Below are 17,693 nucleotides of genomic sequence, written 5' to 3' on the forward strand. Positions count from 1 at the left end.
AATTGGTGAATATTCATGATGTGTGAAAAAGCATGATACATACTATGATCTCAGACACACAAAATGGGTTGTTGTGTATGTATGTACACACACGACCTGGAGGAACACATCCTACTAAGCTGCTTGGGAACTGTATGACTTTGTTTTTTGCTGTGCTTTTATTTTTATTTTAAAATTTAAAATAATTTTATTTTAAAATAATTTTTATTTTAAAAATAAAAACTATTTTTAAAAAAAGTAAGTAAGTAAGTACCCACAGAAAAGTCAATGCATGTTTCAGAAGAGTTAATAATGTGAACTGGTTACTGAGGAAAAGAGTAAGACAGCAGGACTGAGATCACTCTCCTTACACAGGCAGGCTCACAAGGCTGGCTCCAGGCTGGCATCTGGGAACTTAGATCTATGAAGGGTTCCCACCATCCCGATACAAGTGGCTCACTGTTTATACTCAACAACATGATTTATGAGAACCGTGCTTTCCTTTTGGGAGCCTGGAATTTTGATATGTGTCAGACAGCGTGCCTACGTGACCAGCCCCAATAAAAACCCTGGGCACAAGCCTGTAATGAGCTTCCCAGGTAGACGACACTTCACATGTGTTGTCACAGCTTGGTGCTAGAAAAATTAAGCACATCCTGGGAAAGGAACCCTGGAAGCTTGTGCCTGACTCCCTGCAGACTTCACACCACGGCCTTTTCCATTTGCCGATTTTGTGTCCTTTCAGTGTAATAAATCACAGCCATGAGCACTTCATGCTGAGTCCTGTGAGTCCTCCCTCAGAGCCATTAAACCTGGGAGTGGTCTTGGGAGCCCCAACCCAATTAAGTAGAAACCCAAGGTAACCTTAGGCGGTAAAACCAGAGTTTAACATCTAAATCAAATCAAATTTTTCTGTATATCGGTCAGATTGCACCTGCAGTGCCACACTGAGTGCTCAGTGTCACTAAACTGTGGTTGAAGGAGACAGAGATGTTTTGCTTAAACAAGAGAAACCTCGGGATTTAGTGAGAGTTGTCTTCAAACAGCTGAATAAAAATTAACTGACCATCTCAGAAAGCAGAAAATTTCTTCTCCCCAGCGGTATTAAAGCAAAAACTAGGCAGCTATCCTTCAACAATGACAAAATAACAATGGGGAGCAGAGGGTCCATGACCTCTCCTAAGACCTCTTTCACCTTTGAAATTTGTGATTCTAAACAAATACATCTGACAAGTAAGTTTAGTCTTTTAGACTCAGGTTGCAATCTAACCCTCTGGTCTCAACTCATTTCCTTAAAAAGTGACTGATAACTTAAATCCAGAAGAACAGCAAGGAAGCACCTCCACTAGCATAAAGACTCATCAGGGTCTCCTTTCCAATCTTCTAGGCTTCTATTTTTCTTTTAATAGTTTTAGTTGCAGATGGACACAATACCTTTGTTTATTTTTATGTGGTGCTGAGTATCAAACACACGCTAGGCAAGTGCTCTACCACTGAGCTACAACCACAGCTCAACCTTCTAGGATTTTATGTTTTTTTATACCTCACTGCTTAGGACAGTGTTTACATAACACTATCACTCAGTAAGCAATTGACTGAGTAGCGAGCGTATTTACACTTTGGAAGATATTCCTGTCACCCTCAAACCTCTGTTAACTTTGAATGTGTCCCAATAGGGGAAAGAGAGAAAGAGAAAGAAAGAAAGGCAAAATCTAAGTAGGTGGAAAAGGTAAAAGTGTATATATAAAAGATAATATGCAAAATCTCAAAAGTAGAAACATAACCAGTACTTGTAAAACTCAATGAAAAAAACAGCCTTCCCAGAATCATATGATAAGGGTTGGCTTGGTAAAACAGACCAATCAGAGCAGGCTTTGAAATCAGCAGACAGTTTGGATTGGACTCCCTAGGACAGGATAAGCTGTTTCAGGTAAACAATGCAAGAGAGAACTTAAGAAGACTTAAGTTCTGTCCCTTCTCTAAGTCCCTCCCAGCACTGGCTCCACTTACCTCTACAGGCAACTCAAGTGTTGTGTTAAAAGCATTTGGGGTCCACTGCTTGGAGATACTAACTTTGACATTGCTAAATGTTTTTCTTGAAGCATGGAGCAACGAATAACTACAAAATAGAGAAAAACTACAGATAAATCAGTAGCAAAGAAAACAGAAGTCAATAAAATCACAGATATATGCCCATTTATCTCTACTCAATTTTAGAATTCTTCTCTCAAAAGAAAAATAAATAAGTACTGTTTTATAGGAACTATGAATTGATGCAATAAAAATAACTAGTCATCTTCATTATGAGTCCCTGCTCATGCATATCAGATACTGCAAACTAGAAGATGGATATGTATCTGATCCCAACCCACTTTAAGTCATGAATGGAATTCTGTAAAGAATTTTACACCTTCAGGGCAGGGGATGTGGCTCAATGGTAGAGTGCTTGCCTGGCAGCAGCTCCAAGCCCTGGGTTTGATCCCCAGCATCACAAAAAAATAAATAAAAATAAATAAATAAATAATCTTTAGCACACAAAGGGCACTCACTGCATCAGCAATTCAGTTTTTTCCTTGAATCCATGTCTTTTCCTCAGATTGATGCCTCATACCCCTCACAAATAGCCCCCAAACCAAGCATCCAAATGACCTATTTACTTTCACTTAATTGGAAGACCACTTTCTTAGTTTCTGCCTTTAAAGAAAGGGCTGAAGATATAGTTCAGGGTGGAGTGCTTGCACGGCATGTGTGAGGATCTGAATTTAAACTGAAAAAAGGAAAGGAGAAGAGAAGAGAAGGGAGGGGAGGGGAGGGGAGGGGAGGGAAGAAAGAAAGAAAGGAAGAAAGAGCCAGGTGCAGTGGCCCATGCCTGTAAACCCAGTGGCCAGTGGCCAGGAGGCTGAGGCAGGAGGATTGTAGAGTTCAAAGCCAGCCTCAGCAAAAGCAAGGCCTTAAGAAACTCAGTGAGGGCTGGGGATGTGGCTCAAGCGGTAGCGCGCTCGTCTGGCATGCGTGCGGCCCGGGTTCGATCCTCAGCACCACATACCAACAAAGATGTTGTGTCCGCCGAGAACTAAAAAGTAAAAAATGTAAAAAAAAAAAAAAAAAAAGAAACTCAGTGAGACCCTGTCTCTAAATAAAATACAAAATAGGGCCAGGATGTGGCTCAGTGGACGAGTGCCCCTTAGCTTAATCCCTAGTACACCCCCCCCCAAAAAAAAAGAAAGAAAGGCAGGCAGGAGGAAAATAAATGATCATTTGTGTTATTTTCAATAAAGATTAATAACAAACCCGTGCAGAAGAAATATCACAATAGTTCAGTAATAGAGTTATATAACATGTGCCTAACACAAAAATAAATAATCTTATAAACGTTTTTGTGGATTTTTAAATATTCTTTTGGTGTATGGTTTACATTATGTTACTAAAGAGAACCACTTAGGGCTACAGAATCATGAACATGGATTTGGGTTGCGCTGACTACATGGGGGCTGCTAACAGCGAGACTCACAGGAGTTAACCAGAGCTCCTTCAATGTCTCACACCATCTTCAGTGCTCAAGGAGGCACAGCACAACCCATGAGTATGCATAGACTTTGTTTTCAACCCCCTGATTTCGACCAACAGAACACTTCATGTTAGACCAGGGTTTCTCAGCTTCCACACTATTAACATTTTGTGGCAAAAAATTCTTGGCTGTGGGAGCTATCCTGTGCATGGGTATTTTGGCAGCATTCCTAGCCCCCACCACTAGATGCAAACAGCACCCCTTACTCCACGGAGACAACTGAAAATGTTTCCCAACATTATCAAATGTCTCCTGGAAGGCAAAATGATTCCTGAGAACCACTATACTAGAGCTCTCCAAAAGCGTTAACAGGGCTAGGCATGTGGTGCAGTAGCAGAATGCATGCTTGGCATGCACAAGGCCTTGGGTTCAGACCTCAACACTGTCAAAAACTAATCAGGGCTGGGGTTGTGGCTCAGTGGTAGAGCACTTGCCTTGCCATATGCAAGGCACTGGGTTTGATCCTCAGAACCATATAAAAAAAATAAACAAAATAAAGTTTTAAAAAGTATATTTTTTAAAAACTAATTAATTAAGGGCTGGGATTGTGGCTCAGCCGTGGAGCGCTCGCCTAGCACAGGTGGGACCCAGGTTCGATCCTCAGCACCACATTAAAAAAAATAAATGCATTGTGTTGTGTCCATCTACACCTAAAAAATAAATGTTTTAAAAAAACTAATTAAATAAAATTTAAAAGTTGAAATATGAAGGTTAAATTACACATTTTTTAATTCCAAAAGGAAAACTAGTCTATTTCATTAGAGGCCTATAACAATCAGTGAATTAGACCCCTCCCTCAAAAGACAAAACAAATAAACCAAGAAAAGAGCTTCGGCAAGTCTACCTGAAGAAGGTGAGCAGGAATACAACCACATGGTGATGGCTGAACCGCGAGAGCACAGTCCCTCTTTGGAAAACACTCGGCCAGGCCATGGTGCTCCGGATGCCTAAAGTTTGCTGGTGAATGATTTACATCATGGATTCTCTCTAGGGAAAAATAAAACACTTTCTTAATCTTATCCAAAAGAAAAGGAAAAATGTAATCCAAATCATCCAAAAGATTACACAAAACCTGAACTAATTAGGCTATGACTAACCAACATATAATTAAGCCTGCGGGGTGGGGAAGCTCCTGGGCTAGTTGATACCAGAAAATCTGATTCATAACTATGTTTTATAGTCATCAGCTAGTCCTAACAAAACCCTTGACCAAAGATTATATCTATCCTAATAGATATAATCTATCATATAAACTAAGAAGAAAATCACTTTTTAGTGGGAGTGGGATACTGGGAATTAAACCTGGGGGTACTCTACCACTGAGCTACATCCCCAGCTCTTTTCATTTATTTTGAGACAGAGTCTTGCTACATTGCTGAGAGTCTCACTAAGTTACTTAGGCCAGCCTTGAACTTGTGATCCTCCTGCCTCAGCTTCCCAAACTGCTGGGATTACAGGCATGCGCCACCAAACCCAGCTGAAAATCACTAGTTCTTACAGAAAATGAACAAAGTAAATAAGCCACTTATAAGAAACAAACTATGAAATTTAAGAAATAAAAGTTCCAATCTCTCTAATAATATTAGGTAAGAAAATGTTGCATATTTAAAGATTGTGCTTAGGGTATGGCTCAGTGGCAGAGGATGTGCATAGTATACAAAAGCCCTTGGGTTGAATCCCCTCACCACACACACACACACACACACACACAAAACGTGCTCAGTGCAGCTCAGGGTATGTTGTATGTTCCTGAACTCTCACATGCTGCTGATGAACGTGATCATGAGTATATTACAGGAAGAAAACAACCCAGTCATGTTCATCATGAGCTTTGACACAAAATTCCAACATCTAGGAGCTGATTCCTAAAGAAATATGAAATGCCTTTTTATCTATAAACAAAGGTAGTTTTCACAAAACATTACAGGAGCTTTTTTATATTTAAGAAATGAAAGGCTGGATGTGGCTCAAGGGGTAGCGCGCTGGCCTGGCATGCATGAGGCACTGGGTTCGATCCTCAGCACCACATAAAAATAAAGATACTGTGTACACCTAAAACAACAAAAAAATTTTTTTAATTAAAAAAATAAAAGAAATGACTGTGTGTCATTCATAAAGGAACAGAAAAAAAGGAAAGGCATCTCTTTCTACATTTCCACTAGCTTTCTATTTAATTGCACTCATTTCTCTGCACTAAAACCTGCAGCCACCTCTGATATCCAAGAAGAATTATACATAAAATAAGCAGTTACACTTAATATCTCTAGTACTCGATCTGCAGAAAAACTTAAATATGCAAAAAACAGGAAATGATAATCAATCCAACTCCATGTTTACATAACACAACAGGGAATACACTAGTCTAAGTAATCAAATTAGGAGCAATTTTAATTTTCTTCAATATACTTCCCTAAAAATTCTATAACAAACATGTGTATTATCTTTATAATGGAGGGCATATCCACAGCTTTAGAAAAGTTCTATAATTTGTCTGCATATTAGAGAAACACATTAACAAAATGAAGTGTATGATATACTACCACAATCAAGGTTGGAGACAAGCCCAAGAGCAACCACAGGGAGAATCGCAGGGCTTTACTTTATATTTAAGGGCTTTGCAGGTGTAGGTTCACTATAATTGTCAGATTACTTATTGTCACAGGCCACAATTTAGTGGATATACTCAAGCCTTACAGACTGAGAGACTCAGCAGAAATGCCATTCTTGCAACATTTTTTTTTTTTTTTTTGGTACCCAGGATTGAATTCAGGGGCACTCAACCAGTGAGCCCCTACACTGGCCATATTTTGTATTTTATTTAGAGACAGTGAGTTGCTTAGTACCTCACCATTGCTGAGGCTGGCTTGAACAAGCAACCCTCCTGCCTCAGCCTCCCAAACTGCTGGGATTACAGGTGTGTGCCATTGCACCTGGCCATTCTTACATCTTTTAGAATAAAAAGGCAAGACGATCTCTTTTCCTCTTATCATAAAGGATCATGGCTAACACCAGTATAACAAAAGATAGATTAACAAGAGAAAAAGCATAACAAATTTATTTAATCCCAGTTTTACGTGACATGGAAGCCTTCAGATAAAAGACCCAAAGGCCATGTGAACTATTCATTTTCATGCTTAAGTTCCACTAAGCAGGGACAGCCATGCAGAAATATGATTGGACAAAAAGGGTATGACCTAAAAGTAAAAGACATGGCAGGATACCCAGACAGGCTTGTGTGTTCAGATTTCTCTTGGCCCTTCAGTTGTAGCATTCCGGCTAGGTATGGGGCAGGACCCTTTTTGGAATGAGGGGGCTTATGACCTACACTCAGGCAGGTCAGAGAATTTCCTTATGGCCAATTCTTACACAGAAAGGCAGAGGAAGTGAGAGCAACATGTTCAGATTTTGTAGCTTGCTTATGGAGAAGGGGTTCAGGTCTCTAGGACCTGCCTTGAGGAAGAAAAACTAGTTTCTATGGCTTGCCTTGGGAAACAGGAGCCAGGAAGACAAGAAAAGGTCACAGACTGACTGCTTTCCTTAGGCTTATTTCTGAAGCCTTCACATTGGGGCATCATTTTTAGAGCCCCAACAAGAACAAAACCAAGGTGTCATTAAATTATATACATATAATAAGAGCTGTTTCACCTACTCTCTGTGAACCACTGGAGAGGTCACCTCTGTGAGTCACAAGACTGTCATCTGTAAAGTGGTCCATCTCCTTTGATTGATGTTTAGCTAAAACAGACAGTGCATGAGGAGTGGGAGGGCTGGGGACATAGCTCAGTGGAGTGTTTTCCTAGCACACTCAGGGCCCTGAGCTCAATCCTCAGAAGCACAGGTGGAGAAAATGCTGCCCAAGATTAATCCTAAATCAGTAGAACGTAGCTAATTTCATTCTTAAATTATGAGTAGAATAGACTGTAAAACTCCATTTACAAAATGTAAATAAACTTTGTAATTCTAGAAAGCTAGAGCTTTTAGCATTAAGAAATAAAAGTTCCAAACAAGAGCTTTTAGCATTGCTACTAAACTTACTTCCATCTAGAAAAATAAACATGAAATAAACAGAACAACCTGAAGTTTCAACCACTCTCTAGAAATTATAGCTCTCTGGACTGAATACATTTCACCTCAAAATACCATACTGGGGGCTGGAGTTGTAGCTCAGTGGCAGAGCACCCACCTAGCGCGTGTGGGGGCCCTGGGTTTGATCCTCAGGACCACATAGAGATAAATGAAATTCAGGTATTGTGTCCAACTATAAGGAAAAAACAAACACACACACACACAAAACAACAACAACAAAAAAAAACACTGTACTGAATATTTTAGGAAAGGATATAGGATATAATACAATTCCATTATTTATCAAGTATAACAATAATTTCAAAAATGTGTACTCCAATGCATTGAGATTGTACTGCTTTGGCAATAGTTGTATGATTCGGAAGAGGGAGGCTTGTACAGTTACATTATTAGATTTAGGGCTGAGGATATAGCTCAGTCAGTAGAGTGCTTGCCTCACATGCACAAAGCTCTGGGTTCAATCCCCAGTACCACCACCAAAAAAAAAAAAAAAAATTAATAGCTTTAAATAACTACTGAGATATGAGGCCATGTGATGTTTTTCCGGGAGGGGGGGGTGTGCCAGGGATTGAACCCAGGGGCACTTTACTACTGAGCTATATCCCAGCCCTTTTCAATTTTTTATTTTGAGACAAAGTCTCACTAAGTTGCTGAGGCTTGTGCTCCTTCTGCCTTAGCCTCCCCAGTCGCTGGGATTACAGGTATGTACCACCACAACCAGCTTGTAAATGTAGTTTCTAAATAAACTATCTTTTCCTAGACCATAGAGATGAAAGAGAAAGGTCCTAATAAGCACATTGGGAAAATAGTTTCAAATAATCACTTGCTGTTGACAGAATGCCATTTAAAATGAATATTATAACATATAGGCCTATGTAATTATAACTAAAAATAATAACTTGCACATATATCCCCATACATCAGAGATAACTTTCAACTGGCTGTGAAGAACACGGGAGTTTTTGCCAAGTCTGAATCAGCCAGCACATCCTGCTTTCTAAAGACCACTTTCTGTAATGTTCTAAATACAGACTGAAGAGAGGTCAAATATCTTTGAAGTATAGTAAATGCCACTGTAATTGAGAAGACCACTCTGGGTATGGTGGCACATGCCTGTAATCTCAGCAACTTGGGAGGCTGAGGGAGGATGAGCACGAGTTCAAAGCTGGCCTCAACAACTCAGTGAGACCCTGTCTCTAATAAAATATTAAAAAGGGCTGGGGATGTGGCTCAGTGGTTAAGTGCCCATGGGTACAATCCCTGGTACCAAACAAAAAAAGAAAAAGAAAACCAAATTTCAGTGTTTCTGAAATCACAGTAGTTTGTCATTGAGTGGCTTCTCAATGAATACTGAATGCACACCTATCACATAATAGTTGATGGTAATTATTGTTTCTTAGATTACAGCATTTTTAATTCACAAGAATAGTATATATGGGCTGGGGATGTGGCTCAAGCGTTAGCGCGCTCACCTGGCATGCGTGCGGCCCGGGTTCGATCCTCAGCACCACATACCAACAAAGATGTTGTGTCCGAGAACTAAAAATAAATAAATAAATATTAAAAATTCTCTCTTTCTCTCTCCTCTCTCATTCTCTCTTTAAAAAAAAAGAATAGTATATATTTATCATATATAGTATGCTTTGAAATATTTGTATATTGTAGAATGGCTCAGTCAACCTGATAAAAATGTTTTTTTCTTTTTCTTTTTTTTTTTTTATGTGTGTGTATGTGTGATGAGAAACTTAAAATCTATTCAGCAATTTTCAAAATACAATACAGGGCTAAGGGCACAGTTCAGGGGCAGAGCACTTGCCTAGCATGCGCCAAGCCAAGAGGGTAAAGGTAAGGCACAAAAAATACATTGTTATTAACTATAGTTACCCTGTTGCACAACAAAACTCTAGAATTTATTCCTGACATCTAAATTAAACTTTGTATCCTTTTACAATACCTCCCTATTTCCCCCACAAGAATCAATTAAAAAGAAAAAACAATTCTTGTTAAAATAAAGCCCTTGCCCATCACAGTGGCACATGCCTATAATCCCAGCTACTCAGGAGGCTAAAGCAGAGGAATAAAAAGTTCGGGACCAACCTCCACAGCTGAGGTTTTTCTGTCTCAAAATAAAAACTAATTAGGGATATAGTTCAGTGGAAGAACACTTATGATGTGAGAAGCCCTGGGTTCAACCCCCAGTACCACAAAAGGTTAAACAAGATCCTTGCTGGGTACAGTGGCTCATAGCTATAATCCCAGCGACTTGGGGAGGCTAAGGCAAGAGAATCCCAAGTTCAAAACCAGGCTCAGCAATTCAGCAAGGGCCTAAGCAACTTAGCAAGACTCTGTCTCAAAATTTAATTTTTTAATAAAGGCTGGAAATGTTGCTCAGTGGCAAACAGTCCCCAGATTCAAAAGATCCTTGCTATTGGTAAGATCCAGAATCACTGAGCCATATTCTACATTTTTTTTTTTAAGATAGAGATAGGGGGGAGAGGGGGAGAGAGAGAGAGAGAGAGAGAGAGAGAGAGAGAGAGAGAGAGAGAGAGAGAGAGAGAGAGAGAAAGGGAGAGAGAGAATTTTTAATATTTATTTTTTAGTTTTCAGTGGACACAACATCTTTGTTTGCATGTGGTGCTGAGTATTGAACCGGGCCGCACACATGCCAGGCAAGCGCGCTACCACTTGAGCCACATCCCCAGCCCCATATTCTACATTTTTAAAGCAATTTTACAATCACTAACATGAATTTGTAATAAAGTGGAGGGTTTTTTTTGTTGTTGTTTGGTTGATTGGTTGGTTGGGGGGGGTCGCATTGTTTTGGTTTTTGTCCTAGAAGACCAACTATTAAAAAATGGTATTTTTGGTGGAAACATGGCTCAGTAGCAGAGCACTTGCCTGGCATGTATGAGGCACTGGGTTCAATTCCCAGCAACACCAAAAAAAAAAAAGAATAAAAATGGCACTTTCCAGAATGGGAACACAATATTAATATTGTGTAATCAATGCCACTGATGACTTCAGGGTTGGGAATTAGCTCAGTGGTACAGCATCTGCCTAGCATGTGTGAGGTTCTAGATTCAATTCTCAGCAACAGCATTGCTTTTGGGTACAGCCAATCACTAAATTATTATTCCTAAAATTCCACTTCTAAGCCCAGTGTACACCTATAATCCCAGCTCCCAAAAGGCTGAAGCAGGAGGATCAGCCCGGGCAACTTAGTGAGACCCTATTTCAAAATAAAATAAAAAGGGCCAGGAGCAGTGAAGCATGCCTGTAATCTCAGCAGCTTGGGAGGCTGAGGCAGGAGGATCACGAGTTCAAAGCCAGCCTTAGCAAAAGTGAGGCGAATGCACTAAGCAACTCAGTGAGACCTTGTCTCTAAATAAAATACAAAAAATAGGGCTAGGGATGTGGCTCAGTTGTCCAGGGCCCCTGAGTTCAATCCCTACTACCCTCAAAAAATAAAATAAAATCCGTTGGGGATGTAGCTCAGTGACAGCGTGCTTGTGTATAATGTGAGGCCCAGGGTTCCATCCCCAATGTGGGGGAAGGGGGGGGAACCCTACCTCCTTGGAAATTCATGTCCCAGTCTTTACTAGGCAGTAAAGATACTCAGAGGTCTATCCTGGGGCTTTATCTATCTCACAGATATCTCACAGAATATCCTGTGAGATACCATCAACTGATGGCCCAAGTACTGCCTTTCTAATGTGGACAGCTCCAGTTTCACATACCTTCCTCCCCTGCTTCAGAGCATTCCAGCAGGCAGTGGATACCTCCTGATTAAACCCACTCTGTGGGCAAAACTAACCCTGGTCATCAGCTCCCAAACTGCATTTCAGACATCTCGTCTCCAGATTGCCTGCCCAACACCCCATGCTCCAGCAGTTATTTTACTCCAAGCAGGCTCCCAATTCACGACCTCAGTGTCCTCCCCATGTCTGCCACATCTGCCTTGGCCTCGACTCCTCAGCAGCTCAGAGGTTGCCATCTCCTGCTGGCCAAGTCTTCTCCTGGCCTGGTCTTCTCCCAGCCTGGTCCGCCTGCCTTGCACCCATGAAGCTGAGTTTTGTCAGAGAAAAATCACAAACAGGTTTCCTTCTCAGATTCAAACCCGCAAACCTCAAAGGGCTGCAACACTGCTCGGCAAGCCTGCTGCATTTCCCTAGCAAGCGTTTCCTCAACTCGGAGGTGGCAATTTCACACTTCTCTTTTTAAACTTCCAACATCAACATCCCTAGTCTTTGGTCAGGCCACATTCCTTCAGCCAGTACCACAGCTTTATGCCAATAATCCCCAGGTTTATGGTGCCACCTCAGACCCTCCAGGGTTCCTACTGACCACCTGATATCCCTCCACAGAGCTAAAACAGGATTCTTCCTTTCTCCCTCCAAATCCACCCCTTCCCTGGAGCCTCCACCTCAGTAAATGGTTCCGCCATTCCTCCCTGTCTACCAAGGGAATTGGGACTTACCCTTTATTTCTCCTTTTCTCACAGCTTCCTCATCCAGCCCATTACCAAACCCAGTCCTTTCACCTCCAAAACTTAGCCCCATCAACTCTGCCCCATCACTGCCACTCCCCTAAGATAAACCGCCAGCATCACCCACCTGCCAACTGACCCCAACGGCCTCCAATGAGGTTTCACCAGCTCCATCTACCCCAGCCCAAGTCACTCTCTGCAGGAGCCTGAAGCACATGTGAAAACAGAAGCCAGCTTCTGCTTACAACCCTTTGATGTCTCCCCAAGACGCACATCAAAACAGACTCTTTTCTTACAGAAAAGTAGGATGGCTAAGGGATAGGTTGGTGGGAGAAGGCTCCAAATGACAGAGGGGACTGCCTGAGTAGATGGCTGGAGAGCTCGGAATTTGTTTTATTAATTTTCAATTTGGAATATATGAATAAGGTAGAAAAGTCAAAAGGCACAACCCAGCAGAGAGCGAAGCCTCCCTCCCGTTTCCCAATTCCTTTTGTACCTTGCAGAATCCATACCCTGCCCACATCCCAGCAGAGCCCCTCCCCTCACTCACATAGCTGCAAGCACACAGCACACACAATTCTACCCCTTTTCCCTCACTTCTTAGAAGCTGGAGTTCTGTCCCTATTGGCATCTACAGAGATGAGCAGCCTCCTATGACATGAATAGATGCCCCCTGGGCAGCGAGGTGTTCCCTAGTCCTTGGTCAGGCCACATTCCTTGCCACCTGCCTTCCCGACCTAAGGACCCACCCGAGGTGCCCCACACCAGGGCCTTAACTTGCTAAGACCTCTCATGCCTTGGGCCCTGTTTGCTCTTGTGCTGCCATACATGCTTTTCCTTATGACGGCTGAATCCTTTCCTTTTCTTGGTTCGTCCTCAAATGTTACCTCAAGTGGCATGCCCTGACCAGCCTATCAAAAAATGGTACTCCTCAGCTTCTGCTTCTTTCCTTTACAGCATTTCTCCCAACATAATCATCTGATGTGATTGGTTACCTTTCATCAAAGCTCCAAGAGAGCAGTGGCTTTCTTTCATAAGACCACAGCTCTAATCCAGAACTATGCAGAATAATTAGAATGAGCAATAAAGATTTCCTGCTGCTTGTTTCTGCAATGCTGAGGAGTCAACCAGGGTTTTGTGCATGGCAGATAAGTGCTCCATCACTGACTTACACCCCCAGCCCAAAGAAGATGTTTTGAATGAATGATTTTGCACAACACTATATTTTGTACAAGGTTCCAGGCACCATGGTAGGTACTTTGCACAAATATCACTCAATTCTCTCAATAGTTTACAGATAAGAAAGATAATAGAGATCTCTCTCTCTCTTTCTATCACCAGTCCTTTCATATTTTTTTTTAGGTACCAGGGATTGAACCCAAGTGCTCTTAACCACTGAGCCACATCCCCAGCCCCCTCTCTTTTTTTTTTTTTTTTTTTTTGTACTTTTATTTAGAGACAAGGTCTCACTGAGTTACTTAGGGCCTCACTAAGTTGCTGAGACTAGCTTTGAACTCACAATACTCCTGCCTCAGTCTCCTGAGCCACTGAGACTACTGAGATTACAAACATGCACCACCATACTCAGCTTTGATTTTTTTTTTTAATATTTATTTTTCAGTTATCGGCAGACACAACATCTTTGTTGATATGTGGTGCTGAGGATCGAACCCGGGCCGCACGCATGCCAGACGAGCGCGCTACCGCTTGAGCCACATTCCCAGCCCCTCAGCTTTGATTTTTTATTTTGACACAGGGTCTCACTAAATTGCCAAAGCTGGCCTTGAACTTGTGATCCTCTTGCCTCAGCCTCCCAAGTAGCTGGGATTATAGGCATATGCCACCATAAACAATTTAGAAAGTAATCTCTCAAGAAAAGTAATGCATATTCAAACCAGAACTGGCTCTACATTTTTTTAAATATTTTTTTAGTTGTAGATGGACACAATACCTTTATTTTACTTGTTTTTATTTTTATGTGGTGCTGGGAATCAAACCCAGTGCCTCACACATGCTAGGCAAGAGCTCTACCACTGAGCCACAACCTAGCTCTATGACTCTACATTCTATGTGATATTGTTTAAATGCAAAGGCTTAGAAACTATCCCAAGCTGAGTAAAACACAGCAATTACAATTATCACACCTAAGATGCACAAGTACACATGCAGGATGGGAAAAAGCTCACCTTGATGATAAGAGTGATTCTCTTACACATTAAATGAGAAGGGCACTGGATAGGCAACTTCCTCACTCCCTAGACTTCAAATTTTATGTTTGCAAAGTGAAAAAATATGCATACTCAAAGTTTAAGAGGTACATAGGAAAGTGTTAAAAGGTTAGTTGAATTGACCGTTTTTACAGTACTGTATGTTTTAATTTAATACCTTAATATCCAACACTTATACAAGTAGCTTTTTATTTCACATCTGATTTGAAGCCATTTTACCTGTACCACACAAATCTTTTTTTATTCAAAACTCAAATCTCTTTGTAATTTTTCTCTCTTCTTAAACTGTCTCAATAACACAGATGTTAAATACCTAGAATTTATCTGTAAAATTTTCTTATTTCAGGATTCCCAAAACCACATTCTTCCTGTTTTTGAACATGTTCCAAGGACAACAACGTTGTCTTTGCCTGGCTGGCAAGGTCGAAACCAACCTGGGAAACTTAGTAAACCCCTGTCTCAAAGAAAAAAAGAAGTGGGGGAGCCTGAGGGTGTAACTCAAAGGTAGAGCACTTGCTTTGACTGCAATTACCTAGCATGAACCAGGCCCGCTCAATCTCCAACACAGGAGGAAAAACAAGTCTGATTCTGCCCACGGGGAAGGATTCTTCCTATAAACAGTTCGGTAACAATGTAGCACCAGGCCGCCTACCGTCTCACGAACCCCAGGATGCAGGGGCACACGTCCCATTATCTCCTGTCAAAACTAAGAGTAAACAGACCACACTCTGCAAATCAGTGTGGAGGGAGGAATGAGGAGGCACAGGACCGTCAATCCCGGGGCCGAGACCACGATCATCCCCAAATCACAACCCAGGACCCCTGCCTCTCTGCCCTCGGCCATCCTTTCCGACCGCCTCCCAGCCCCTGGGCAGTCCCTCGCCGGGCTCAGGACCAGCCCTTTGCTGGTGAAGTCCGAGCCTCGCGGGCTCCAAGGCCGCGGCGGGTCCTCGAGGGGCACAAAAGCCCCCGCCCCCCGCGGGCTCCGACGGGGACGCGGGTCGCCACGAGGCCCTTTCCGCGGCTCCCCGGAGGTTCCCGCCCGCCGCGGGACCCGCAGACCGCGCGGGGCCACCGGGGGGCGAGGGACGGCCCCGCCCGGACGCCACACCCACCAGCTGCCAGCACCCCCATCTCCGCACCGCCTCGCGTCCCAGGAGCCCCTCGGGCCCATCCCCTCCCCTGCCGGGCTCGGGCTGCACGCGCTGGAGCTCACGCACCCGAGACCCGCAGGATTCCCCGGCTGCGCCCGGCCGCTTCACGCGCTGGCTCCGCACGGCTCGCGCCGCTGCCCGCCTCCCCCGCCGCCACCTCACCCTCGGAGCCGCGGCCAGGGCTTCCGGGCGCGAGCGCGGTGCAAGCCGGGAGTTGTAGTCCCGCCGCGCGGCTTTACCTACGGGCGGGGCGCTTCCGCGGGGCCGAGGCCCCAGCCCCGGGCTTGGGACACCGCCGGGGTTGCTGGCCGAGAAAGTCAAGAGGAAAAACAGAGCTGAAACGCGGGGGAAAACGGACGGACAGATTTTTTTTCAACGAACCATTATTCCATTTTTTATCTTTATGGAATATTTTTATTTTTATTCCATCCTTTTATTTTTTTAATTTTAATTTTATTCTTTATTGCTGTGCTACTGACCTGGCTAAGCATTAAATTTTTGTTTAAACTAAGTAATGCAGTTGCTAGGGCTGGGGATAAGGCTCAGTTGGAGAGTGCTTGCTCCCATGCACAATGCCCTGAGTTCAATCCCCAGTTCCACCAAAAAATAAATAGATGTAGTTGCCCATTTTGGCAGGGCCTTTAGTCTGTGAGTAGCATACACAGTTTTGTTTGCACCACGCCCCATCTGCCTTAATAACATCAATGTAGCCTTCAGCAAAGTTAAAGCCTGACAACAGAACTCTGAGCAAGGGTCCCTTTAGGCAAATAAAGGCAAAGGTGCGCTGCCTCCTGGGGGCTTTCAACTGTTGGGGAAATGAAGTTGATATTCTTTTAGGTGTAGATGGACACAACACAATACCTTTATTTTATTTTATTTTATTTTATTTATTTGTTTTTTTAATGTGGTGCTGAGGATCAAACCCGGGCCCCACCCGTGCTAGGGGACAGCTCTACCGCTGAGCCACAATCACAGCCCCAGAAATGCAGTTCTTAATATATATATCTGAATAGTAGAGCACTTGCCTAACGTTTGAGTCCCAGGATTCAACCTCCAGTATCACATACACACACAAAAAAGTGAAAATAGTAAAAAAAAAAAAAAGTGAAATATGTGGTATATATGTACATATTTGTGCATTTCTTTGTTTATATACATGCACATGTGATTATGTTTATGCATGGATAACAAGTGCACAGCCTCTGTTACTTCCACCCACGGCAAGAATACTTAATTTCGGGCTGCGGATGTGGCTCAAGCGGTAGCGCGCTCACCTGGCATGCGTGAGGCCCGGGTTCGACCCTCAGCACCACATACCAACAAAGATGTTGTGTCCGCAGAGAACTAAAAATAAATAAATAAATATTAAAAATTCTCTCTCTCCTCTCTCACTCTCTCTTTAAACCAAAAAAAAAAAAAAAAAAAAAAAACTTAATTTCCCCATAGCCCACACGATGCCCTTTCAACTTGGGGGAGAGAGTATGTATCTCTGGACTTAATTTTTTTAATCACCTGGACATTTTTAACATTTCATTCCTACCTCTGGGTGCTCTCTGAGTGCTGGATCTGTCAGCTGACTTACTTTGTAACCATAACCGTTACCAGAGGAAATACAATATTTTGCACCTGACCTCCTTGACACAGACACCAAGTCTACTTCCTGCCCCAGCCTGTGCTTTTGTGGTAGATCCTGACCTACATTTGATTTCCAAGTTGAGGACATGTCATGGTGGCTCTCAAAGCAGCAGCCCAGGGTGGGGATATAACTTAGTTGGTAGAGTGCTTGCCTTGCATATACTAGGCCCTGGGTTCTGTCCCCAGCACCACAAAAAAAAAAAAAAAAAAAAAAAGCAGCAGCCCACAGAGCAGAGCAGCATTTGGCAGTGTCTTTTTTGTTTGTTTTCTTGCTCTACCTGCCAGCAGCATAGTGGTGTCTGTAATCCTATCGATTCAGGAGGCTTAGGCAGGAGGATTGCAAGTTTGAGGCCAACCTCAGAAACTTTAGTGAGACCCTATCTCAAAATACTTTTTTTTCTTTTGTGGAGCTGGGGATTGAACCCAGGGCCTTATGCATGTGAGGCATGCATTCTATATCCCCAGCCCTCAAAATAAAAATTTTTAAAAAGGGCTGGAACAAGGGGTGGAAGATGTAATGAGAGGAGGAAATGCTGAGGAGTAATAATGGCCAAATG

The 17,693-nt window shown here is 42.7% G+C and overlaps 1 protein-coding gene across 5 annotated transcripts in view; it reads right to left on the bottom strand.

The window, feature by feature from the left end:
* Positions 1-15,702, bottom strand: part of Slc37a3 (solute carrier family 37 member 3) — a 50,032-nt gene extending 34,330 nt beyond the window's left edge. The window contains exons 1-5 of one of the 5 annotated variants that reach the window (XM_078040640.1): positions 15,568-15,702; positions 9,106-9,172; positions 7,731-7,805; positions 4,392-4,534; positions 1,990-2,116 (exon numbers count right to left, since the gene is read on the bottom strand). In XM_078040640.1, the coding sequence (XP_077896766.1) occupies positions 1,990-2,116; positions 4,392-4,480 (216 nt within the window). In that variant the 5' untranslated portion in view covers positions 4,481-4,534; positions 7,731-7,805; positions 9,106-9,172; positions 15,568-15,702. The remainder of the gene's footprint in view (positions 1-1,989; positions 2,117-4,391; positions 4,535-7,730; positions 7,806-9,105; positions 9,173-15,567) is intronic. The other 4 variants (XM_078040641.1, XM_078040638.1, XM_078040639.1 and 1 more) reach the window with 4 other exon arrangements.
* Positions 15,703-17,693: the final 1,991 nt, after the last annotated feature.

The sequence above is a fragment of the Ictidomys tridecemlineatus genome, chromosome 2 (assembly GCF_052094955.1).
Source record: "Ictidomys tridecemlineatus isolate mIctTri1 chromosome 2, mIctTri1.hap1, whole genome shotgun sequence".
NCBI lineage: Eukaryota > Metazoa > Chordata > Mammalia > Rodentia > Sciuridae > Ictidomys > Ictidomys tridecemlineatus.